The 25,598-nt window shown below is 41.4% G+C and overlaps 1 protein-coding gene across 4 annotated transcripts in view; it reads left to right on the plus strand.

The window, feature by feature from the left end:
• scn5lab (sodium channel, voltage gated, type V-like, alpha b) overlaps positions 1 to 17,615 on the plus strand; it is a 113,242-nt gene extending 95,627 nt beyond the window's left edge. For 2 of the 4 annotated variants that reach the window (XM_042067776.1, XM_042067777.1), the window contains 7 exons: positions 7,276 to 7,548; positions 8,182 to 8,235; positions 8,390 to 8,527; positions 8,624 to 8,728; positions 9,738 to 10,008; positions 13,246 to 13,311; positions 14,493 to 17,615. In XM_042067776.1, coding sequence (XP_041923710.1) covers positions 7,276 to 7,548; positions 8,182 to 8,235; positions 8,390 to 8,527; positions 8,624 to 8,728; positions 9,738 to 10,008; positions 13,246 to 13,311; positions 14,493 to 15,742 — 2,157 coding nt within the window. In that variant the 3' untranslated portion in view covers positions 15,743 to 17,615. The remainder of the gene's footprint in view (positions 1 to 7,275; positions 7,549 to 8,181; positions 8,236 to 8,389; positions 8,528 to 8,623; positions 8,729 to 9,737; positions 10,009 to 13,245; positions 13,312 to 14,492) is intronic. The other 2 variants (XM_042067778.1, XM_042067779.1) reach the window with 1 other exon arrangement.
• The last annotated feature ends 7,983 nt before the right edge of the window (positions 17,616 to 25,598 follow it).

Below are 25,598 nucleotides of genomic sequence, written 5' to 3' on the forward strand. Positions count from 1 at the left end.
ACAACTTTTTCAGTAGTGGTGCTTCAGCATCGGGCTAGCCATGCAAATAAATCACTGTTTTACACCCATTTACGAGGCTCAATGTATCTCCACACTTCATTGGTAGACTTCCTAGGGCCCTGACATTTAAAACGAGACATTGAGAACTTTGAAAAAGCACTGGTAGTTTACTTACAAGACGATTTATACAGACAGTATCTTCACGAAGTTTAACGTTTGCAGCCATCTTGAATTTAGTCACGATAAGTCGAGCAACGAGTAAGAATGAACAGGTATGATAAGGGATCAGATTCCAAAAATAATTCAGTGGAAATGCATGGATTCCAGTTTCTTCCAGGAGCAGCAACTGGAATCCATGCATTTCCACTGAATTATTTTTGGAATCTGATCCCTTATCATAGCTGTTCATTCTTACTCGTTGCTCGACTTATCGTGACTAAATTCAAGATGGCTGCAAACGCTAAACTTCATGAAGATACTGTCTGTATAAATCGTCTTGTAAGTAAACTACCAGTGCTTTTTCAAAGTTCTCAATGTCTCGTTTTAAATGTCAGGGCCCTCGGAAGTCTACCAATGAAGTGTGGAGATACATTGAGCCTCGTAAATGGGTGTAAAACAGTGATTTATTTGCATGGCTAGCCCGATGCCGAAGCACCACTATTGAAAAAGATGTTGGTAGCATCGGCTAACTAGCGCCAGATTTTGGAGTGCAGGGGACAAGCCGAGATGGGCTATGAGACATACGTTCACACTCGGTATCATGTTTCGATACACTTTAGGTCAATATCACACCGGAATTCTCCTTTAAAAAAAAATATATAAAATAATAAAAAGAGAGTTGGCTGTGTAGGCTGTGCTGTTGCATTCAGAGCGAGTTGAGGAAAACAGTTCAAGTGGTACATCAGAAGTGTCACCACAAGGTCCCCTGTTTAGACCTCCATGTCCTATTCAACTTTGAGACCAGACAAGAGTTTGAGAGCGCTGCTGTGAAGGGTGATCCCAATACTGTTTCTGATTTTCCTTGTCACAGTGACGTGCTAAGTGACCTTCTCCTCTGGTTAGCCCCACGGTCACATCCATGTTCTTCTTTCAAGCCTTTCATAGTTTTCAGCGTATTGTTCAGTTCCTTTAGAGCTGCCGTACTCCAAGCAACTAGATGGCTCTTCACATAGTCCATGATGTCCTCTACCCATGGGTTAGAAACTCTCTCTGAAATGAACTGATCTGATACTCCTGCACCATGCACTTTTCTTGCACTTTTCATTGTCTTATGTATCATTAAAAAAAAACTATAAAATAATAAAAAGAGAGTTGGCTGAGTAGGCTGTGCTGTTGCATTCAGAGCCCAATGAGCCCAGATACCCAATGTTCTCAGGCCTATTTTGCGCATAACCAAAACTACTACCTAAGCATAGGCAGTAAAGCCACTACCACTATCACTGGCAGGAAATAGTGCACTCTTCCGCCTCAGCCTTAGGCAGGAAAACCCTCTACCTCCATCACAGGTATAAAAACCCTCTACCTCTACTACAGGTAGGAAAACCCTCTACCTCTATCACGATCAGGTAGGAAATCTGTGTATACACAACCAATACCCCTCTCATGGGTAGGACAGGCCTTCCCTATTTTACCAACTTTAAAAAGTGTAAAATCAGGGACTCACCACCAAGTTGTCTGTGACCACCAAATTCATTGGGGGGCTTATATAATGATGGAAAGATGAGCAACTGTGCCTAGTCACTAGACAAGCTAGACATTTAGACCCCTGTATGGGGAAGCGAGTAACGTGAATAAACCAAGAGGGCAGGCGAACGTTCGGAGAGCGTAGACACTATGGCAGATCTGAGGCTAAATAGTAGACCAGTTCCACCTAGCCATTCCATTGAACCCCATTCAATTTGGCGCCACTTTGACATCAAATAACGTTACAGCTGAAGCGTTTTAAGTAGAGATGCACCGATATGGAATTTTAGGGCCGATAACGATAACCGATATTTATTGGTTTGTTGTGGCCGATACCGATACGATAACCGATAATATTACTCTTGAAAAAAAATTGTGAAAAGTGATTTGGGGAAAGCATTAAATAAGCATAATTTTATTGCAGTAATTTTACCTACCACCAAATGATGGACAGAACTCATAATAGTCCTCGGCAGTAGTACGGCAGTCAACAACATAACAGTAGCCTAGCCCTACAGTATGTGTGGCTCCTGGCGAAGCCCTAGCCCTACAGTATGTGTGGCACTGGCGAAGAAATGTGATTTTGGCGCGCTCCGTGATGAATTGATCAGGGACCGTATCGTCTGTGGGATACAGAGCGACACCCTCCGCAAACAACCATTACGTGAAAATAATCTCACCCTTGAACTGGCAGTTAGCATTAGCATGCTCCATGAACAGTCAGAGAAAAGCTCTAAGGAACTTCATAAGGAAGCTGAAGTGTGCTCAATTCAGAAGGCTCGCTGTGGCAATTGTAATGACACTCACCTGATAAGATATGCAATAACTGTGGAAAACTTTGCTAGGTGTTGTCGCTCTGCACCAGCGCAGGCCACAGCTCGCCCCAAAGCCCCCACTCCATACAGAAGTAGAAAAATGGGTAGAGTAAACGAATTGACCATTGAACCAGACAATCAGGTGGTTGATAATTTTTACTGTGACACAATACTCACACCCGCACAGGAGGGGGAAATCTTCGCCACGTTCACAATGAAGAACGGAAATGGACAACTGAAGGTAAAAGTGGACACTGGTGCCAAATGTAATGTACTGCCCAGAAAACTGCTGCATGCAGTTGACCACACAGTGCATGTGGATCCAAATGAAAAGGTCAATCTAGTGGCTTATGGAGGTCAATCAAAACTGATGGCACTGTAACACTGCATTGTACACAGGGACAGTTCAAGTTTCATGTGGTCAATAGGGATGTAAAACCCATACTGGGACTACAAGACAGTATTGCTATTGGTCTCATACATCTCGGACCTGACATCCACATGCTGCAACAAAAAGCTCCAGAAATACTGGAGTACAAAGACCTTTTTGACACCGGTGTCATAGGTAAATTGCCTGTGATATATCATATGAGACTAGTTGACACTGTTGCCCCCACAATATGTGGTCCCCGCAGGATCCCTATTGCCATGAAAGATAAGGTCAAGGCGGAGCTGGACCGAATGACTGCCCTTGGTGTCGAAGATATCGAAGAGGTGTCTCGTTGTGCTGCATGCAACGCTTTGACAGCACACCACACAAAGGAACCAATGCACCTCCATGACATCCCTGAACTACCATGGTCATTTACTGCAGCCGATATATTTGAGTGGCGTGCCAAAATGCATCTAGTCCTGGTGGACTTTTACTCAGGGTGGTTCGAGCTGGACTACCTCCCCAAAATGATCAGCAACACGGTCATTACGAAGCTGAAGCGACACTTTGCTACACATGGTGTGCCCCACACCCTCATGACTGACAATGGGACCCAGTTCACTGGAAGGGACTTTGCAGACTTTTCACAAGCATGGGACTTTAAACACATCCGCAGCAGTCTTTATTACCCACAATCTAATGGTCTTGCTGAGCGTGCAGTAAGATCCGCTAAGCACCTGCTGGAGAAGTGCCACCGTGATGGTACAGACATCCAAGCAGCCATTCTCCACACTCGCAACATTCTCCGTGATGGACTCCCTTCCTCTGCTCAGTGCCTCATATCCAGGCAGACCAGGACCTTCCTGCCAGCAACCACAGACATGCTCAGGCCTGCTATCCAAGTCAAAGTGGCTGCTACCATCTCCAAACACAGAATGAGGGGGAAAGTGTATCAAGACCGCAGTGCTCACCGCCTCTCTGCACTAAGACCAGGTCAAACAGTCAGAGTGCAGACTGAACGTGGTTTTGATCAAGAGGCAAGAGTGGAAGGCCCAGCTCAGCAGCCTAATAGCTACGTAATAACATCACAAGGAAAGAGATATATCAGAAACAGGCGACATCTCCTTTGGGTTGATGAAAACCCAATGGCAAGCTCTGAGGAAGACGTGCCACTGAGGTCCACCTCACCAGTACCTGATAGAGAGACTGCCCAAAACGCCAACCCACCACCTACACCTCCTAGTATCACACCAGTGGTCAATACTGCTGACTCATCTGAGAGACATTTGGTGGTGACTCGAGCAGGCAGTTAGCCAACCCAATCAGCGTTATCAGGACTATGTCAGTACTAGGCTGAAAAACTAAACTAAAATCAAAATGTGGAAATGATAACTATGTGTTTCTTCGTTAACTGAACTAACTTTGTTTGCTCATAATGCACCCTACTATTAATGTTGTGTGTCACCTTTTGTTCTGTGGTAGGTGTCCTGGACAGATCATTTCAGTATGTGTTTTTGTTCCGGTTTTGTTATGCGATGCCTACAGCTCAGGGGCCTGTTGCACAAAAGCAGAATTAAGACATCCGGGATAAGTTACTGAGCTGCGCTCAATGAATCCAAAACAAGAGTGTACAGGTTTAAGTGGTTGCACAAAGACCAAGCCAGGATGAGCAGACACGGATTCATCAAGCCAGGTGAAACCTATCCTGGATAAGTGCGCGCTCACTGCTCCCTCAAGTAGACCCCGCCACCGATCACAGATTCACTGATTCACCATGGCAACTAGAGCAGCTTCATTGCTTCTTCTACGGTGTAAAGTAGGTAGTGATAGCCTTTTCACAACAGCAACAAACAGCAACACCTCTGTTTAGGAGAATATTGCAACTAGTGTCGCGACCACCACGCGTGAAATAGTTACGGTGCTCCCGTGACGTCACATTGTCACATGACAGGTCGGGAATGGCGAGTATGTAAAAGTTAATTAATGATCACAAACGTTTAAATAATGACAGTGGGTCTAGTTATATGGGATAACAATGTGTAGTGGGCAGTGGAATAACTATTGGTTTCCGTTTGTGGTGACTGCTGACTGAGATAAGGGATGAAATAGAAAAAAGTAATAGATCCTGGAACTTAGCCTGGTCTGGAGCAGGCTAGCTCCACAGAGTAAATCGTCATGGTGACTTATCCATAACATATCCTGCTGCCCCCTATCCGCTTTTGTGCAACCGGATCACAGATAAATTGAGCCAGGATAACCAAGATATCCCGGCTTAATCTCTTATCCTAGTTTTGTGCAATGGGCCCCAGGTTATGAAATGTGTTGTGTGGGCTGTGTTAAGTTTATTTACATCTCATCTGGAAGAAAGGGGATGTAGAGTTGTGGCACTATCACTTTAAATATCAGTGTTGATGTTAACGTCACTAGGTGGTGACCCCTGTATGGTGAAGCGGGTAACGTGAATAAACCAGCCTAGTGTCTACACTCACACGAGCTGCATGTGTAATTACTCGACACGTTACATTGTACAAGATATTTACAGTGCAGTAGCTGTAAATAATTGTAGGAAAACAGCGACTAAGGCATTTGTAGAGAAGAAGGATGTTTTGGCTTGACAGGATTCACGGTAGGCTATTTCATTGTTCTGATTGGTTAGATCTATCCAATTTGAACGCAGAGGCATTTTTCAAACACGCCCCATATAATCACATCCCAATCATGCACTATCAGACACAAATTCTGTATAGAATTGAGTATGGCTACTTCAGGCTAGATTTTTTCGAATGTTGTTTGAAAATTGAGGTTTGCGTTTACAGTTTTGAGAAAAGGGTGGAAGGTTTCAAAAAATGTGTTTCAGCAATTGTGAAAAACTGTAATTCATATGCTAATTTTCTCACTAATTCTTCGCCAAACATTCTTTTGGATTTGATGGCAACAAGATAAGCACACAAAAGCCACATGTGTCTCACATAGCTTAATTCTCTCCGCACTGTGACATTCTCTCTGTCCTGTCATAATTTAATGAAATTTGATCCATTTAATCCTCACCCAAGTCTTGATTGGACATACCGCATACTCTACATTCTAGGAAGTGCTTTCAGCCTAGATGCTGCAGTATAAGATTTCCAACTTTCTAGCCGTCAAAGCACCAATGACACTATACCTTTCAATCTGAATGTTTTTTATTACAGTGCGGAATATCATGCATGTCATTAGCAGTATTATATACACCTCAAGTACAAGTACACTACATTTGCTAAGTAAATATTTTGTATGTCATGTATTTTATTTCAAATTCTTCAACTAAAAACTAATAACATGTAATATTTCCTTTCAGTATTAACAGAAAATGTTATCACTTTAAGACACATTTAATGATAATCATCTGATCTTTTCAGTGATTTGTCTTATTTACCTTCAACCAGTGTTACGTTACATAACAACCACATCTCACTGTCATGACAAAGACATTTCTAAATTCCATACAACAAAAGCACTTGTTAAATTAGATGGGGGAATAAAAACCCTCTGTAATCTTTCAGCCATGTCCCTCAGCAGCCAAAAGAGTGCAGCGGAGTTCTTCCCATTAGATTTGCATGCTCTGTAAATTTGAGGCTGAGGTGCACCGACTTCCCCCTCTGAGGCCATAAATCTGGCAAATGCGATTATGCGTCGCGCCGCTTTAGGAGCGGCCTCTCTCCTCTGTCCACCACATGCAGTGGACTCACATGGGAGGGAAAGTGCTGTGTCATTCTTAGGGTGGCGACTGTGTGGCAGATTTCTTTCTGACAGCCACTTCAGTCTGATGAGCCTCATGGCTATCTGCAAGCTCCATTAAATCAACTAATACACAAGTCCATCTCAGCACTTTGTTAAACCCCAGAGCTTTGACTTAAACTTAGTTCTATGAGGATTATCAGAAATCCAGACTTATCATCAGCTGAAACGCTGAAAAAGTTGAATTTCTGACTGAATAGGATTTGAATCTTAACAAATCTGCAAAATTTACCACCTCACTTTAACATATACATCTTAATATTTGGAGGTTGTCAAATTAAGTGGTAGTGGTAATTACAGTTAAAGAAATAAACTACAATTATTTTTTTTTTGCTATTTTAGTAAAATACAAGTGGGCTTTGAATGAATTATTTTGTTTGTTACATCATTGGATGTAATACATGGTCCAATGTACACCATAAATGTGTTTATGTGAAAGGGAAAACTTAACTGAATAAAAGTCCCCAGGGTAACTGTATTAGTAACAAGGTCACATAGCATTTAGTTAATAACATGTTTTTCATAATGATTTTGACATTTAAGTGGCATATTAGTCAGAATTGTCCCTGTTATACTAATGAAGGGTGCACCCTAGTGACTTTGGTTCCCTTTGTCCACGGTACCCAGGTGGTGGTGAATGCTCTGATTGGGGCTATCCCATCCATCATGAACGTGCTGCTCGTCTGTCTCATCTTCTGGCTAATCTTCAGCATCATGGGGGTCAACCTGTTTGCGGGCAAGTTTGGCCGCTGCGTCAACCGCACAGGCTACATTTACAATGTAACCGAAATCAACAACTTGACCCAGTGCCTGGGCATGAACGACACACAGTATTACTGGACCAAAGTGAAAGTCAACTTCGATAATGTGGGTGCCGGTTATCTTGCGCTGCTTCAAGTGGTGAGTTTGATGCCCTCCCACTCCCTCTATGCTTGAAACTTTCCTTTTTCCTCTTCTTTACTTTTGCTGTTGCTGCCCACCTTGTCTCCCCAAGAACAACCGAATCAATCAAGTTGGTGGAACTTATTTTTAGCAGTCACCGGGACCATTATACTGAGTTTTGTACTCAGCGAGAGTGCACATATGTCATTCTTCACTTTAACTTAGTTGGTACAGTCGCCTAGCAACAAGTCACTTAGCGCTTTCCATCACCTTCTTCTGACTTCACTCAATACAAACCTTTCATTTGCATCTAGAAATAGTCAGCCCTTAGCCATTCACAAAAGGCTGCAATTACGGGTAACTAAGGTAAAAAGCCCTACCGTAGTGATTTCTTGCTGATAAGCCCTGACTTGTTTTGAAGTAGGACACCCCATATTCCATTCAGTTTCTGTCTTTCAGCTTTAAAAATACCCCACCAGAAGGAAGCCCATATTTGTCCTTTCCCCCTCTTTCCCCACTTTCCCGTTCTTTTGGTTTGAGATATCTTATCTTTGTAACATGTGCACCATATTATTGAAAAATGTTTTAAACTGTACTTTACATGTATAAAAAACTTAATATAATCATGAAGACTATTTAATTTATTCTCAGGCTACTTTCAAAGGCTGGATGGACATCATGTATGCAGCAGTGGATTCACGTGCGGTTAGTATACAGTCTATCCCTGGTGTTTGTTTAATACATATACATCAGATAATGCTGATATATATATATATATATATATATATATATATATAATTTGGAATTTCACTAATGGGAACTGATGTCATTTATCTTATCTCCCCTTTTGCTGATTCAGGTAGAGGAACAGCCAATTAAGGAGATCAACTTGTACATGTACTTGTACTTTGTGATATTCATCATATTTGGCTCTTTCTTTACACTCAATCTCTTCATTGGTGTCATCATTGACAACTTCAACCAACAGAAGCGAAAGATAAGTATCAACACTGAGATACTCACACAACTATCTGTGAAGATACTCTTTATAACACTCATGAGAAAATAACAGTGAAGGTGGTGCTCTTTTTACTTAGGTGGGGAGGACATCTTCATGACTGAAGAACAGAAGAAGTACTACAATGCCATGAAGAAACTTGGATCCAAAAAGCCACAGAAGCCGATTCCACGCCCTGTGGTGAGCATCCTCACAAGACCACATTCTGATTAATTACTGCTATTAGAGAGCCTTTATGTCACTGTACTGGGGGCCATTAACATCAGTTTGTTTTTAAAACAAATATACCTGTTTTCTTTACATATGTCACATGTTGAATAGTTTCTTTTTGTGTATTGATTTGATGATGAAATTTGCTATATGTGTGTCATGATAATTTTCAAAACATACATTGGACTCATCAAGACCTGACAAAATATTTTGAAATGTTGACCTTTTTATTACTTTTTTATATGATAAATTATGGTATATTTTAACTATTCTATTTTTGTTATGGTTATGGTATTTAGCAGACACTTTTGTCCAAAGCGACATAACAACAATAAGTTCAATTTAACAATAAACAATTTAAAAGTTAGTAAGACTAAGGAGAATAGCAATAATAAACAACAATGTCAATTCAATCAATAGCCTAATGAAAATAAATAAATACTATAATATTCAAACCATAACGCATAAGAAACGCTTAATAAACTAAGTGCATGTTGAACAGATATGCCTTTAGACCCTCTTAAAAGACCCAAAACTATAACAGAAACAGAGAGCATTGGGCAACACATTCTACCAACAAGGAACCACTAAGGAAAATAATCTTGAATTTAACCTAGCGTTTATGGCTGGTTGACACAACAGATGCTCATCAGGAGACCTCAGAGGGCGGTTGGGAATATATATCTTGATCACTGAATTAAGATAGCAGAGAGCAGATCCAGTGTCTTATAGGCCAAAGTGAGAGATTTAAATTTAATTCTGGTCACTATAGGGAGCCATTTTTGTACTGTACTTTTTTAAAAATGTTAAAACTACTGCCCTTTTATGTGTTATGTACTCTTTGCTCTTGTTTATGTAAATCACATTGAACTACCCCTGTGTATGACATGTGCTATATGAATACAATTCCCCTGTCTTGCCTTGCCTATATTGAAGGAGATAACATACTCAACTGTATTTGTCCCCAAACTCTCCACAGAATGCAGTCCAACGCTTCTTCTTTGACCTTGTGTCAAAACAAGCCTTTGACATCCTGATCATGCTCCTCATTATCCTAAACATGCTGACCATGATGGTGGAGACAGATGAACAGTCCTCCAAAATGGAGGACATCCTCTACAACATCAATCTAGCCTTCATTATAATCTTCACTACAGAGTGCATCATCAAAATCATTGCCCTTCGTTGCTACTTTTTCAAAATTGGCTGGAACATCTTTGACTTTGTTGTGGTCATCCTCTCCATTGTGGGTGAGTGTGTTTCAATATATATATTACATGAAAAAACATTGAAATATTTAAAGTAAAAATTGTGTTCATAAAACATGTCATTTCTACAGTATGTCAAAGGTGCACTCAACAGCTACTAAATATTGTTATGAAATATCCAAAGCCTGTAAGGTCCTGACTAAAGGATACACTGATGGTGTTCAAATGCCAATATCATCACCCATCCATCTTACTGCTCATATGTTATAACATGAGTGTCCACATACACAAGTCCACATACCCTTGACTTGAATGATCAAGGTCTCCGTGCCCAAGTCTAGTTAGCCTGGCTTTCCCCATGCATACATGGGCTCTCCCCACTTTGAGGCACTTTGGAACATATATGTTCCTTATGGCCCTGATCAGAAAATGGAGCAGGCCAAAGGGTTACTGCTCTGATGGCGTAGCCTTCCCTGACCAAGGATGCCTCAGTTAAGGTGAAGGTAATTGAAGCAATCAGGTCTGTCAGCCCAGGTGATTGGGCAGTGATTGAGGTTTGAATCAGCTGACGATTTTTGAGCTTGGGGGCTGGAAGGTTGATGAATGGCTTCTGGAGGAGTTGATGTATGGTTCAGGGAGGTGACTCTGAACCCCTCTACCATTCATAATTCATGTTTCAGACCATTTGGGTCAAAATGCTCCCAGGTTATGAGAGGAGGTGCACAAATCAGGTTCAGTGTATATGTAAAGCTGTCCAGAATGTTTGTTTTAGCTGCTTTTTAAATGTAATTAAATGTAATAAACGTTTATTCATGCTTGTCTTAATGGGTAATACATTTTTATGTTCACCAACAAGCATGAGCATCGTATTGGGAGGGAAAGTGGGGAGAGGGTCCTTGACAATTCTTGGATATTCTTTCTTTCATTTGAATATTCTAATTTCCAAATTAAATGTCATTATGACTGTCAGACGAAATGTAAAGTTAGTGTATTGGCTGAATAACTTGGTTGATTGACTGACTGAATTTTGCATCCTAAAAATAGTGAAGACTGGGGGCCAGGATTTATAACTAAACGCTTTTGTTTATGGTAGTTGAGCATTACTAGTGCTGGAGCTCAAATTATAGTGCTGCTAGTGCAATATATCTTTCTCTAAGAAAGCTAAATCGACTTCTTTCCAAAAACAACTTATTTCCAAAGAAAGGTGAGCACAAACATAATAAAAAAAAAGATGAGACATGAAATCCCATGGTTCTGAACTGCTTGAATAGAACGAACTAACGAAATTGAAAGAACAGAAAAATACACTTTCAAATGATACCTTGGCTATACATGCAGGGATGGATTACTGCACGGGCCTACCGGGCCCAGGCCCAGGGGCCCAAGGGGTCAGGGGGCCCTGAAGCCCAAGCCTTTGCATGGAATCATTGCCTCAATATCAACAAATCAGGATGTAGGCTATGAATTCATGAATTGAATTTAGTATTGGCCATCCCCAAAATGCACCAGAATACAGGAAATCACATCAAACAAATTAAACATTTTCTGGGGGAGGACCCACAACCCCCCCCCCCCCCCCCCTCCCACATATACGACAATTAGTGGGGGGCCCTCAATACATCTGGGCCCAGGGGCCCGAAAGTTCATAATCCGCCCATGTATACATGTAATCGTAAGGCTAAATAAACTGTACTCTAACATCACTGTTTGTATACCACACCATTATAAGACTAATTTGAAAAATGTTTAGCAGTATCTATCATTAGCAGTATCTATCTAGCAGTATATATCTTGTAATATATAATTAATAATAATGAGTTAAACATAAGCTGCATAGGCTACATGTCATTTAACATTATTAGAGCCCGACCGATATTGTATTTTAAAGACCGATACCAATTTCGATATTTGAGGATTTCAAAAAACGATAAACGATAAATCAGCCAATATTCATTTTTAACAAACACAATGTAAAAATGTACTCTAATATTTAGCATATTGGAAATTTCTGATCAAGGTAGCACATATTGTGTTTTAATAGGCCTAACTATCTAGTCTGGTAAACAAAACTCATTCACAAAGTGAAAAGAGTCTGGTCCCTCACGATTGGGATTCCTTTCCAATACAATACGACGAGCGCTAACTTTGAAATCATTGGTCCAGCCTAACCAATCACATTATTCAGGGATTCATAACGTTACTATCTACTTCGCCTAAACTTTACAAACTGACACTAAACAGCATTGGCAATCAGGAAACAATGTATGCGGGCGTACTTTTGCTGTAAATAAATGTACACATTCTCCCGACTGCCATTTTTGATGTTTACAGGCGTTGCTACTACCATTTACCAAAGCCACTTTCAATTTCGAGACTATAACATCATCCCCTCTTGTCATTGATTGGGCAGGTAATCTGCCGACCAATGGAAACGTTAGTGAACTATGGTGTTCCAGACTAGAATCTCCCTGAAAGGAGATCTAGGTAGGCGTGGCCAGACTACTAACTATCTGGTATCCAAATGAAAGGCTTTTATACAATAAATTCTGAAATAATTATTATGAATAATAGCATCAGGTCTTTGTTCTTATCTGTGATAAACACCATTGGCACAATAACTTTCAAAATATTTACTTTATGATGATATTTTTGTGCTTTTACACACCGTGAACAGCATTAAACAGTGTGATCCATTGTGTGATTGGAAAGGAAAATTGCATAATGTAACGTCCTCTCATATGGCTTGAACACATTGCCTGCGTTACGTCTGCGAAACTGCTCAGTTGCGTATTGATTTGTCTCAGGCACGGCTCCAACTGTGCTGCAACCGCAACCCAGCTAGATAATAGAAGGGACGCCTATTATTTCCACTTCATGCGAGCATTCTGTGCAGAAATACATTGGGGGCGCAACTGGTTACAGTTCGAGTCCAGCCCGGGTCATTTCCTGATCCCACCCCATCTCCCACTCGCTTCCTGTCACTTTCTCTACTGTAATGTCACATTAAAAGGCACAAAAAGCCCCCCCAAAATAAAAAAATAAGAAATACATGGAAAAGACCAGTTAATAGTCATAATCTGAGTTGAAAAGGTGTGTGCTATAAAGTGTGCTATAATGTGTGTGCTATAAAGTAGCAGAAATAGGGTGACCACCAACTAGACAAGTTGTGTCTAAACAAATGACAAATTGGCCTAATATCGGCACACTTATGTATCGGTCAGGCTCTAATAGCTATATCAGATTTACCTAGTAGCAAATCTTGACCCTCATGACCCTCAGTTTCAGAAATCCCTGTTTCAGTGGACCCCTCATCATCCTCTGATTATACTGTGGATGTGAGAGATGGTGAGCTTGTACAGTTCAAAATTAAAGCAAACCATGTTTAGCAATTTTGACTGAAAGGTGTTTAGCAACACTAACACCAGTGTGTTTCATTATGTTTGTATGAGGCTAATATCAATCATATGCTTCATGCTTGTAGAGGGGTCTGTCCTTGTAGATAGAGAAGATGTGATAGGGGATAATGGAAGTGAAGAGAACAGGGAATATGAAGGTTGCTCTGAGCACAGTGAGAGGACAGAAGAGTACATGGGAATAGTCAGGGCAATGCAGAACAGTTTTTTTGCCATAGGATCCAGGACTGGTAAGATAAATGAATTAATGAACAGAGAGACATAGATTTATGTGTACAGTGGCTCAATTCTTTTTTCGGGGAAAAAAAGTATGTGAGGAACATGGATCAAGAGAGGAGGGGGGCCCATCAGGACTGCTTATGCATAGGGCCCAGGAGTTTGTGCTACACCCCTGCCAACATGGTTATGTTTCTTTAGCTTTTCTTGACCAGCATCCATTCATTCAGAATTCAGCATAATTTCTTTTTACCCTTATTTTGTTTGTAAATATGCCATGCACAGCTTTTATGCACTGATATGGCTTTCTGACAGAGTGTTTGGGCTCCAAGGATACCAAGACATACCTTAATTATTGCCCTACAATTAAGACAATTATGGAAACATCAGGGAGCTGTTATATATTACCCATCGTTGTGTCTTGTGTTGACTGTGCAGATATTACAGGGGTCAGCCATGGCCTACTGGTTAGGGCTTCGGGCTTGTAACCGAAGGGTTGCCAGTTCGATCCCTGACCAGTAGGAATGGGTGAAGTGCCCTTGAACAAGGCACCTAACCCCTCACTCCTGCCCGAGCGCCGCTGTAGCAAGGCAGCTCACTGCTCTGGGCTAGTGTGTGCTTCACTTCACAGTGTGCTCTGTGTGTTCACTAATTCACGGATGGGATAAATGCAGAGACCAAATTCCTTGTATATGCCAGTATACTTGGCCTAGAAACCTGATTCACATTTACAGTGAGAATATATTTGTCTTGAATTGACTTGTATCTAGTAATGGCTTTTCCACATACAATCATTTACATACTTATACAAGGCAGGAGTGGGCTTACCTTTACACAGGTTAGTGCAAAGATTACGTATTTTAATTACATCTGCTGTATTTTTGCTTGCTTTTGCAGGTATTGTTCTTGCCGACATCATCGAGAAGTACTTTGTTTCTCCCACCCTTTTCCGAGTCATCCGATTGGCCAGGATTGGACGGGTCTTGCGTCTGATTCGAGGAGCTAAAGGAATAAGGACTTTACTCTTTGCCTTAATGATGTCCCTACCAGCATTGTTCAACATTGGGCTCCTCCTCTTCCTGGTCATGTTCATCTACGCCATATTTGGCATGGCCAACTTTGCCTACGTCAAAAAGCAGGCCGGCATCGACGACATGTTCAACTTTGAAACGTTCGGAAACAGCATGATCTGCCTGTTCCAGATCACGACGTCAGCCGGCTGGGACGCTCTACTGAGCCCCATCCTGAACAACTCACCAGAGGAGTGCAACCCCAACATTCCACACACGGGCACCAACGCCCGGGGCAACTGTGGTAATCCCTCTGTGGGCATCACCTTCTTCGTCACCTACATCATCATCTCCTTCCTCATCGTGGTCAACATGTACATAGCCATAATCTTAGAGAACTTTAGTGTCGCCACCGAGGAAAGCACAGAGCCTCTGAGCGAGGACGACTTTGAGATGTTCTACGAGGTGTGGGAGAAGTTCGACCCCGAGGCCACGCAGTTCATTGAGTACTCCAAGCTCTCTGACTTTGCCGACACGCTGTCGGAGCCACTGCGCATTGCCAAGCCCAACAAGATCAAGCTCATCTCCATGGACTTGCCCATGGTCAGTGGCGACAAGATCCACTGCCTGGACATCCTGTTTGCCTTCACCAAGCGCGTGCTTGGCGAGTCGGGCGAGATGGACGCCCTCAAGCAGCAGATGGAGGAGAAGTTCATGATGGCCAACCCATCCAAGATCTCCTATGAGCCCATCACTACCACGCTGAGACGCAAGCAGGAGGAGGTGTCTGCCGCCATCATCCAGAGGTGCTACCGGAGGCACCTGGTGAGAAGGCAGATGAAGCACGCCTCCTTCCTCTACCGCCAGATCAACACCACCACAACAGAGGGGGCGTGCAAGGAGGACAGCTGCATTGCCCCTGAGAAGGAGGGCCTCATAGCCTCCATGATGAAGGAGAACTATGGACCTGAAATGGAGCTGATAGAAACGCTGTCCTCCACCTCCTCGCCACCATCTTATGACAGTGTGACGAGGGCCACTAGTGAGCTTTTTCAAGCTTTATTACCCGAGGCCAGGGACACTGACCTGAGCGAACATTATCCTTCCCCCGACAGAGACCGCGAAACCTTTCTGTAACGCTGGAGAAGGACATGGTTAATTCATGTTTTGTTTTTTGTTTTGTTTTTTGTTTACCGAATGTAACATAGTTCATATGACACCAACTTCAGTCTTGATATACATGTGGTTGTGAATCAAAACTGCAGGGTTCTCAAAGGAAATTTGAGTTTTAGTTTTTTTTTTCTTTTTTTCTTGTGGGTAATAGATTTTGTTGGAATACTCAAAGGGAAACTATACATCACATAGAAGACCCTTTGACCCTGCTCACATCAGTTCTAAGTTTATATGCATGAAAGACTTCTGCAGGGTCATTGCAATTATATCACTGATGTAATACTCATTTATTAGACTGAGACATACAGTTTATCAATATACTGCAAAGTATGCCTGAATGAGTACATAAAGGTCTTACTTATATTGGTGTGATTCCTCCAAATAACAGCTTTAAAATTAAGCAAAAGATAAGGGAGTATGATTATGGTAGTATATCAATGTCTAATTATCAGTCTTTCATAGAATGATTATGGTTCATGCTATTTTTGATATTTTTTAAAGTACTATATTGCCTCTGCTCTTTTTGAGTAGTCAACAAAAAACCTTGAAAACTACTAGACTGTAATAAAACGGGAGGACAGGTAATAAAAACAACTATATGAATCAAGCTGCTTTTGAAAATTTGCATCAGTGCAATTTGAGTTTACACATAATATTTTCCCCTTTACATCAGTTGCTTATCAATAACCTGATCTGAGTAGTAAGTATGATCAGTAAATGACAATCAAGCTACTTCAATAATAGTCTCTTGATTCAAATGAACACCTTTATTTACCTTGGGGTGTGTGTAGGCATTGTTACAAAACATTTATTTCAGAAAGCCTACACCTTTTGCTTTAGCAAAATTATTTATCCTATGAAATATTTTTTTTTGCACGTTTTGACTGCATCCTACACAGATGTAACACTCAAGAACACAGTTTTATTTTTTAAGCTGAATATGATTTGTTCTATTTTGCACACACCGAGTTCAGCAATAATTTGCTACTTTTAGTTTTAAATACAATTTTAAAAATAAGTGTCAAAGTTTGTATTGTATCGGCCTCGTCTCTATAAAGAAAACTTTTGTGGCCGCTAAGGCTACACTCTAACTGGTTATAGCACATCTGTTTTTATATCTCAGAGTCAACTTAAGGATCTGATCTTGGATGCATCTTTCAGGTCAGGATTGTAGGTTTGTTGAAGGGCTGTTTTCTGTAGCAATAGATCCAGTGTGTGCCTGGTAGAAGTCTTTCCTCTGTATCCATCTCTGTTCATAATGGCAAGCTCAGCTTTCTCACCATAAAAGATCATCATCCAAGACAAGCTGTTTCTAATGTTTTGTTTATGTTGCTGTTGTGACCATTATTATTGGCTTCCATACACATTATAAGATAATTGAGATATAATGATTGAGAATCCACTCAATAAAATGGAGAAAAAGACCTCACCCAAACCACCCTTAGAATAATTAATATAATCCAAGTTTACCTGTGGTTCCTTGTACAGAATTCAGTCTGTTTTATGAAAGTACTGTACTCAAAGTAACATGCATATAACCTGTACAAGAAATCCAACATGACAAAAATCACTCAGTGTAAAAAAAATAACATTGAAACATAGTTTCTGCTCCCAATTATTTCACGGAAGAAAGACATTCAAACTCTCTGCAACTGATGTACACCTGAAATAAATTAATTGGTTTTGTAGTCTTTCACTCCACAGGAGAACCGACATTTCAAAAGGTGATGCAAGTCATAGAGATTACCTACTAGAGGAATAATAAATGCTAATGCAATTTAGTAGTACAAATAATGATCAACTGCATTTTACTGAAATCTCACCACTTAGATGAGTACATATTGTAACTAAAATGGTGAAATTATGAAGATTGCAGTGAGAATAATTCCGTAGAGTATGTATCACATACAAATATGTCCAGACAGAAGTAGCTGCTGATCACTATGTAATGATCCGCAATATATTTTTCACAAATATGGCTAAATATTGCTATGGTTAAGGATTACACATGTATCTGAAGCAAGCAGTGTGCTTAGGTTAAGAATAACAGTGCAACAGTGGATGCACAGGAGACTTTGGTCTATTACTCTCAATCTCTCTTTCTCTTCTTGTCCTTTCTATATACAATTAATTTCCACAATCTGCAGTGGTGCCCATACACAACAATTTTAACACTGATTTCTAACACTGCACCGAGAGCAACTTGTAAAATAATTACAAAGGCAATGTTATTATGAGCAATTTCCATCACACAGAAGTCTGTTCAGCTGGAACTGCCTTCAGTTAAATTACTTTTGCATAGGAGAGGAGCCATACCCCCAAAAGACTTGAGCTTTAGCTTTGTAAATGTGTGTGTGTGTGTGTGTTCGGTGAGTGTTTCTGCCAACATCTGTGCATGCAAGTGTGTGTATGTGTGTGTGTGAGAGAGAGTGTGTGTCTTCTGTGTGAGAGTGTCTCATTTTATTTTATTTGTGTCTGTATATCTGCCAGTTTGTAATTTTGTATGTGTGTGTGTGTGTGTGTGTGTGATAACTCCACCATGCCATATAGCGCTGCCTCTGTGCTGGGGGATGAGGCTGAAGCATGTTGCTGTTAGCTCCCTGATCTAATGGTTTCAGATGGGTTCTGTGCTGTGGAAGCTGAACAGATTTGGTTTGACAGTCAGCGGGCAGGGTGTGTGTGTCTGTCTGTGTGTGGTGTGTGTGTGCCCCCCGAAGCCCTCACCCCCGCCCCTTCTGTTGGGCGCTTTGCAGCACACTGCCCTCCATTTCCACTCTCCTCATTTCGCAAAGCAAACGGCCTGCAATTCAATTACTCTTCACAAAAGAGAAGATCCAGCAAGGCCTGTGTGAACATGCTAATAAATAATAACAAGCGGAATTTGTTTGTAGTCACCAGGGGTGTTGGGTCATTTCAATACGGACAGCGAATGATGGTGACAGTCATCTATGTGAATGTGAGGAAACATTTTGCGCTTTCATTTTGGTGAAAAGACAGTGACTATAAAAATGATGGATTTATATTTGTTCAAAGAGACTGTGGCTTTTGTCCCTACGTTGAACACTACAAAATGTCAGCTATGTATTATTTCTCTCTCTCTCTCTCTCTCTCTCTCTATCTGAACTGGCCGTGGATGAGATTTCATGGAAAACAAACATCAACTGACCTGTGTTGGGAATGAAATGTTTAAATGGTTCTGTAAGTTGAATAAATCAGTCTTTGCTGTATCTGTTGTATGCTGTTCTGTGAAATTATTTGTGAAGTGCTCTGAAAAAAAATTCCCGCACAATGAAACATGCCCCTGCAGGCGTCAACCATTTCCTGACTCAGAGGAAGACAGGTGCGGCACGAATTTAATGACAAAGAACGACTGCACGAAAGAACGACGCTGCACACTCCAATTCACTTCAAAAGTCAGCTGAAAAAGTTTTGTCTGGCATGCCCTCCATGCTCTCTGGGCAGAGGGCACTGAATGTTCCGGGGCTTTCTAGAGCATGTCCCAGTGTGTACATTCATTAGATGTGTAACATCGTACAGATCCTCTGGGGATTCCTGAATCTATAACAAAACATATGTGCATCCGGCTACAGGAGCAATTTGACTAATGAGAAGAGGACTTATATTTTACAGCCACATGCTATACTTACATTAACCTTTTTATTTTTATTTTTGTCAGATGCTTTTATTCATTCCAAGAGAGGTACAATAGAGACAAGCAGCTGATAAACGCATTCATTTTCACTTCAGCCAAATGGCAGGTACAGTGAGCTGACTGAAGGAAAGCACTTGGGAGACGAGAGACCTGAAGAGAGGCAGAAGAGCTGGAAGGGACATAAAAGGATTGTTTAGAAGGTTAGAAGATGAAAGCGCATCAGGTGTGTAGGTGAAAATGGAAGAGTCGGGCCTCCAGCTGACTTTTGAAAATGGAGAGGGATTCAGCAAAACTGGATAACTCCCTTGGAAACCTCAGGCCCATGGAGGAAATTAGTATAGACTTGGACGCCTTAACATGTCAGTGGTTGTAGTCTACAGTAAGCTGTTCCGACTCGTTCTAAAATATTCACACAAATGTAACACTGTCATTTAGAGGTGTCATCCATTCAGTTGTTGGTATAAATTAAATAAATTCATGCACAGTACAACTGATCAGGTTTGCCAGCATACTGGTTGCAGATCTCACTGTATTTCACAGAGGACACCCACTCCTACCTGTTGTCACTAACTTATGCGTATAAGGTGATATATCCATTATATGAACATGGTTCCAACAAACCAAGAAGATACATAGTGTAAACTTCTTCTCTGGTACCAGCAACACAGAGCATCAATATTATGGTAGCCTACTTTTTATGTCTTCATGGTATATTACAACAAAATATGCCATGCATGCAGGTACAGGATACAGGTTTCTGACCATTGCATGTTGCTGCTGACCAACATTTCTAACTAGCTGTTTGGGAAACATTCATGAAGAACAACTGACGTCGCCAGTAAGTCTGATGGGTATCTCTGCTATGGCGTATGTACATTATAGATTGTTCTTGGAATCTCGGTGTAATTTAAACATTACAGCTGGCTACAGAGAGAAAGTGGTAGTTCAGAAAAAAACAAAAGACATTGTGTTATAAAAAAAAAATTGATTGATATATACACAGTTAGGTGTACAATTAGTCTACCTTGCGCCAATATGCCACTGTGATCACACACCTACTCAAGCCCCCTATAGAGCTCACTGGCATTCCACTTCTGCCATTTAATTACTGTAAAGGGCCACAAGGTAAATGCTAGGGCCTAGAAGCTACACACTGAGTCACAGTGTTCTATGCAAAATTGTATACTGATATACATACTTCAAGTATATTCGGACCATTTTCCAAAAAAGGTGCAATCAATGTGATAGAACCAATATGCTGCTGCAAATTAATTGTTGAACCAGTGATTGTTACCCTCGCAGATCTCAGAATCTGGGCTAAGTTACTGAAAGATATAGTTGAATTCATATGCGCTGCAATCTTGCATGGAGACAGCTGTACTATTTTAGTATACTAATGTATTATGTCTTCACAGCAAAAACAGCAGACGAAGACAAAATTGTAATATTTTTCCTTAATAGTAGCATTAAAGTGAATTGATAACAATATAGAGGTTTTTTATTTTGCAAATTACCCATTTTACTGTTGTCATGCTCTTTTATCATGTGTAACACTTCCTTAAGTTTGTAGCACGAGAGCTGCTCTCTATGCCCATCCCAAGTGAGGTGGAAAACCCAACAAGCAGACATAAAGCAACAACAGATGTTTGTGACACGTGAGAACCAGGAGGAAGGGAGCTGCTTCATTTCCACAGAGCATCCCATGTCAGAGGTAGGAGCTGAACCTGAAGGTTGAAGTTATTTGGCCAATGCTCACTGAATATGAGGGACGTGTAGTTTCTGGTGCTTTGTTTCTTGGCCTATATTCAATTCAAAATATTTATTTTGTATTTATATGTATTGTGTATTTTTGATAGTTGACTACATGTTTAGTGGCTCAACATCTGGAGGGCCATATTCACCAGATTTGTGTGTGACATCTAACACATTTAAGAATGTAAATTATGAATCCAAAAAGCACTTAGGCTACGTTTACGTCATGTCAGTACTTGCCTTCAACTGTGGTGCTGAGATGACAAATTAGGGTGGATCGTGCATGTAACACGCAGGCCATCTCAGGCCGAGCCTGGAGGTGTTGCTCTGCTAACCACTCAGGGCTGTAAAAAGACAACGAGAGCGTTGCACGCTATCAAAGACAAAGCAAAACAAAACAAGCTCTTGGAGGGGGTGGGAGTTGGGGTGGTGGTGATGGTTGGGTATGTGTGTGTGTGTGTGTGGGGGGTTGGTTGGTATGGTTCAGTGGGAACGGTGTCTCTTTCAAAAGAATATGGGCTATAGCCTATCTGAACGGAATGTGCTCCAACCCAACCCTGAGCAAACAGCAAATAACCTGAAACTATAGTGAACATTAGAAACCCAGGAAATGTACAACAACTCAAAGGAAATAATACACAGAGCTACACAGAGGATTCCAAACTGAATGAAAAGAGGACAATGTTTCCAATATTACTGCAAATGGAGAGGCATCAATCACACAGAGAGAGAGAGAGAGAGAGAGTACAATGGGCTCCCAGCAAATGACACCTACTTTTAGAAATTACCACACTAATGAGAGGTCATATTTCAACTTGCCAAGGTCTGGGTGGAAACATGGGATTACCTTCAATCCCAAAGCTCACTGGAGCTGCTCCTCAGACAAATGAATGACTCATGCTTTGATAGATAGATAGATAGATAGATAGATAGATACTTTATTGATTCCCATTTAATTGATGCTATTATCAATTACAGGTTTTTGATGACAGAAAAAAACCCCAACTGTAATCATTAAGCTAGTAGCAGATTTTGAGACCTGAGGTTTTGTCGTAGGTATGTGTGTAATGACAAATTACACATCATCCTGAACTCATAACCATTTTCCTTTCCATACATGTTATGGGTTTCAATGAAAAGGCATATGCTTTTTAAAGAGTTTCATGTTTTGTTGTTGTTTTTTGTGGGATATGTGTATATATTGATTTGTCTTGAATGCGCTATTTCCTCTATGGCGGCACTCTTCAATTGCCTTGCATGTATTTAATACAGCGCCTCTTAAGGCACAAAGTGGTATTACATGAGAGTAGCGTCTAAAACTAGCTGGTTAGCATGCTAACTTTAGTGCAGATCTGGACATCACAGTATGAACATTTGGTAACACTTTACTTGACAGTATCGACATAAGAGTGACATGACACTGTCATGAACACGTGACACTGTCATGACACATGAACCCTAACCCTAACCTCTAACCTCTAACCCTAACTCTAACCTCTAACCCCTAATCCTAACCCTAACCCTATCTTGTTTAGCCTAGAAATCTAGACGCACCCTAGCGGCAGCAAATTACATTTGCTTCCAGGGCTAGTCTAGCAACTGTCTGTTGGCTTGTGAGCTCGAAAAATTAAACTTCTATCAGGTCAATCAAATCGTGTATAGAGTCGTTAGGCGGGCTTAACATAATAATTGATGGCAGAGTTGCAACGGTTTGGCTTGAATTCCCTGCTACTTGAAAACAAATAAGATAATGTTGCTGTTGGCGAACAGTGTGACACTAGTTAAGCTTTTATTAAGTTGGCAAAAGTTTGAACTAGCCAACTAGCTCCGCTTGGAACGCATGGGACTCATAGCGCTGTCCTATTGCGTGCAGAGGGAATTTGAAAGACAACCGATTATCCCGCCCCTCGGACTGAGCATTGCGAACGGTGAGTGCCCAGACCCTACATTTTAATGTGGGTCTGGCTTGTCAGGCTATATCTTGTTATGACAAAAACCGAAAGACACTTAATGACAGAAGCGTTATGTCATAAACGTTTATGACTTGCTAATGACACGTTCATGACAGTGTCATGTCACTCTTATGTCGATACTGTCAAGTAAAGTGTAACCGAACATTTTTACATTAGTTTAAAACAGTGATGTCTTCACTTTCTGTTGCTATTTCTAAAAACATTGACACGTAGTACCCTCAAATATGAGGAAATAGCAGCACGTCCTTGTTAGTATGAGTGTAAAGGGGCAGTGAAGATGTCCCCATCTGGATCACCTGCAGCTTTCTGGGGCCCTCTGGTTCCGTCAACCATTAAAGGCAGTGACAGTTGTCACAGCATGTCAGTGCAGACTGCTCATGTTTGCTCCGTACTGGGTGCCAATTGCCTTACCTGCCCTACTGCATCATGGTCAATCTGTCGGGCCCACTCACCCGCCATACTTCCCGTCCGCTGATACTGCACAACCACCAATCACGGTAATGCCACAAGCTCTACACTACACAGACACTCTCGGCGCCCAGACTGCAGGCGCCCATCGGCGTGTAGCACACACTACGCATGCCTCAGACCAGTGGCCCTGGGGACTTGGCCCGACGGTCGCTCAAGAGGCTCAAGTGGGACAAGTTTTCTGGCATAAAAAATGCAGATACTTTTCATTGCAGTGATAGTGCAATCTCAGCAGGGCAATGACATACACATGGCCTAGCAAATACCTAATTGCACTGTGTGCACAAAGCCTAGGAGACTCAAAAGCTTTAACAGATGCATTTGGAACTGGTTCTACAATTGTACTGCCTTCAATCACCAATTTATGATGAGAGAGCTTTGAAATTGTAAACATAGTGACACTGGATATTACTAACAACCTATAATGTTGCATGACTGCCAAAAGTAGCAAAAGTAGGACCATCATGTTCCAATAAGGAGAAAGTCATGAATGCTACTAGCATTATGCTACACACCAGAGATGAATCACATATGGCAGCAGAGGTCATTTAATAAATATAAAATCTGCTGTGAAAATAAAGACTTTTGTAATATTTATTTAACTCCTTAGTATCATATAGGCCATACATAATCCAGTATTAGAGATTTTTCAGTTTGATTTAATTAGATTTCATGTCCTCAGGTACATTTCATTTGGGGCTTATATGGGTGATATCTAGGTCACATTTTTATACTTCCCATAATTAGGTTTGTTTGTGATATGTTGCCAATTTCAGCAACAGCGGTTCAGGTTCCATTTAGCTACTCTTATAACATAACTTCAACAGTCATATCTTTTACCACTGCCAAATCAAGTCACTTTGGAGATAGTAAGGAACCATTGTATGATGCTGAAATTATAAACGGGATCACCTTCAGAAAGACAAAATAAACAAAAGACCCTGCACCGTGAATTCAATGCATTCATGGCACTGAAAAAGCTGACACAAGCATGAATGTCTGGTATAAAAAAACACTGGCGAGATGAAAAACATAAGTAAATAGTTGGCAAACCATCAGATACCTCACACATGGACACATCCATCACTTCTGTCAAGAATGAGCAAATTCTATCTCTTCCAAAATCACCTCTCAAAAGAGCCTCAGACACATTTTCTAGAATGTTCAAAGCGGGTGACAGTGACAGACCACAGAGTGCAACTTAATCACTGTAGGGGGGCATCTTGTGAGCCATGCTGGTTTGGAAGCCTTGACTTCAGGGTTGAACCTGCCACCTCACACTAAAGGGGAACTCTGGCATTTGGGCCAAACTGCAAAAAAATAAGAAATCCAGCGCGTCAACACAATCAAAACTGAAATTATACTCTCTCTCTCTCTCTCTCTCTCTCTAAAACACAAGCACCCGCACCCAAACAAAGACTCATACAAACCCATGTGAACTCAAATAGCAAAAATGTCGCCGTAAGGGTACACAAAGAGGCAAGCCGGGTGGACATCTCAATCACACTCTCATCCTCCAGACATCCCAAGTGATCTAAAGACTTTGGCGTCCGCTTGCTCGCTTGCTTGGTTTGGTTAGTCCGGGCCGGGAGAGGGGACATGGGGGCATCCCGGGGGCGACAGAGTCTGGCTTTGTGAGAGAGGACGGTGTCCGTCGCCCTTCCCATCAGCACCTCTGTGAGTGAAGACTTCCCGGCAGACAGGGACGCGGGCGGGGTGCCAGCCTGGTGATTAAATGAGCCCGAGAGAGACAGGAGCAGGCTGTGGACTCGCAAGGCCCTTTCTGCAACCACCCCTCCCTTCCTCCCAACCCAAAAGCCAGGCCTTGCGTTGTTTATGGCATTGGAACATCAAAATGTTATGAAGACTCCCCCTCACGCCGTCACTGGCAAGACAGAACACAGGGAATGACAAGGAACCGCGGGAAGTTTTATGGTCAGAACACACACTTTGTTTTTTTCTGCTCTCATCCCTC

This window comes from Alosa sapidissima, chromosome 17 (assembly GCF_018492685.1).
Source record: "Alosa sapidissima isolate fAloSap1 chromosome 17, fAloSap1.pri, whole genome shotgun sequence".
In the NCBI taxonomy this organism is placed as follows: domain Eukaryota; kingdom Metazoa; phylum Chordata; class Actinopteri; order Clupeiformes; family Clupeidae; genus Alosa; species Alosa sapidissima.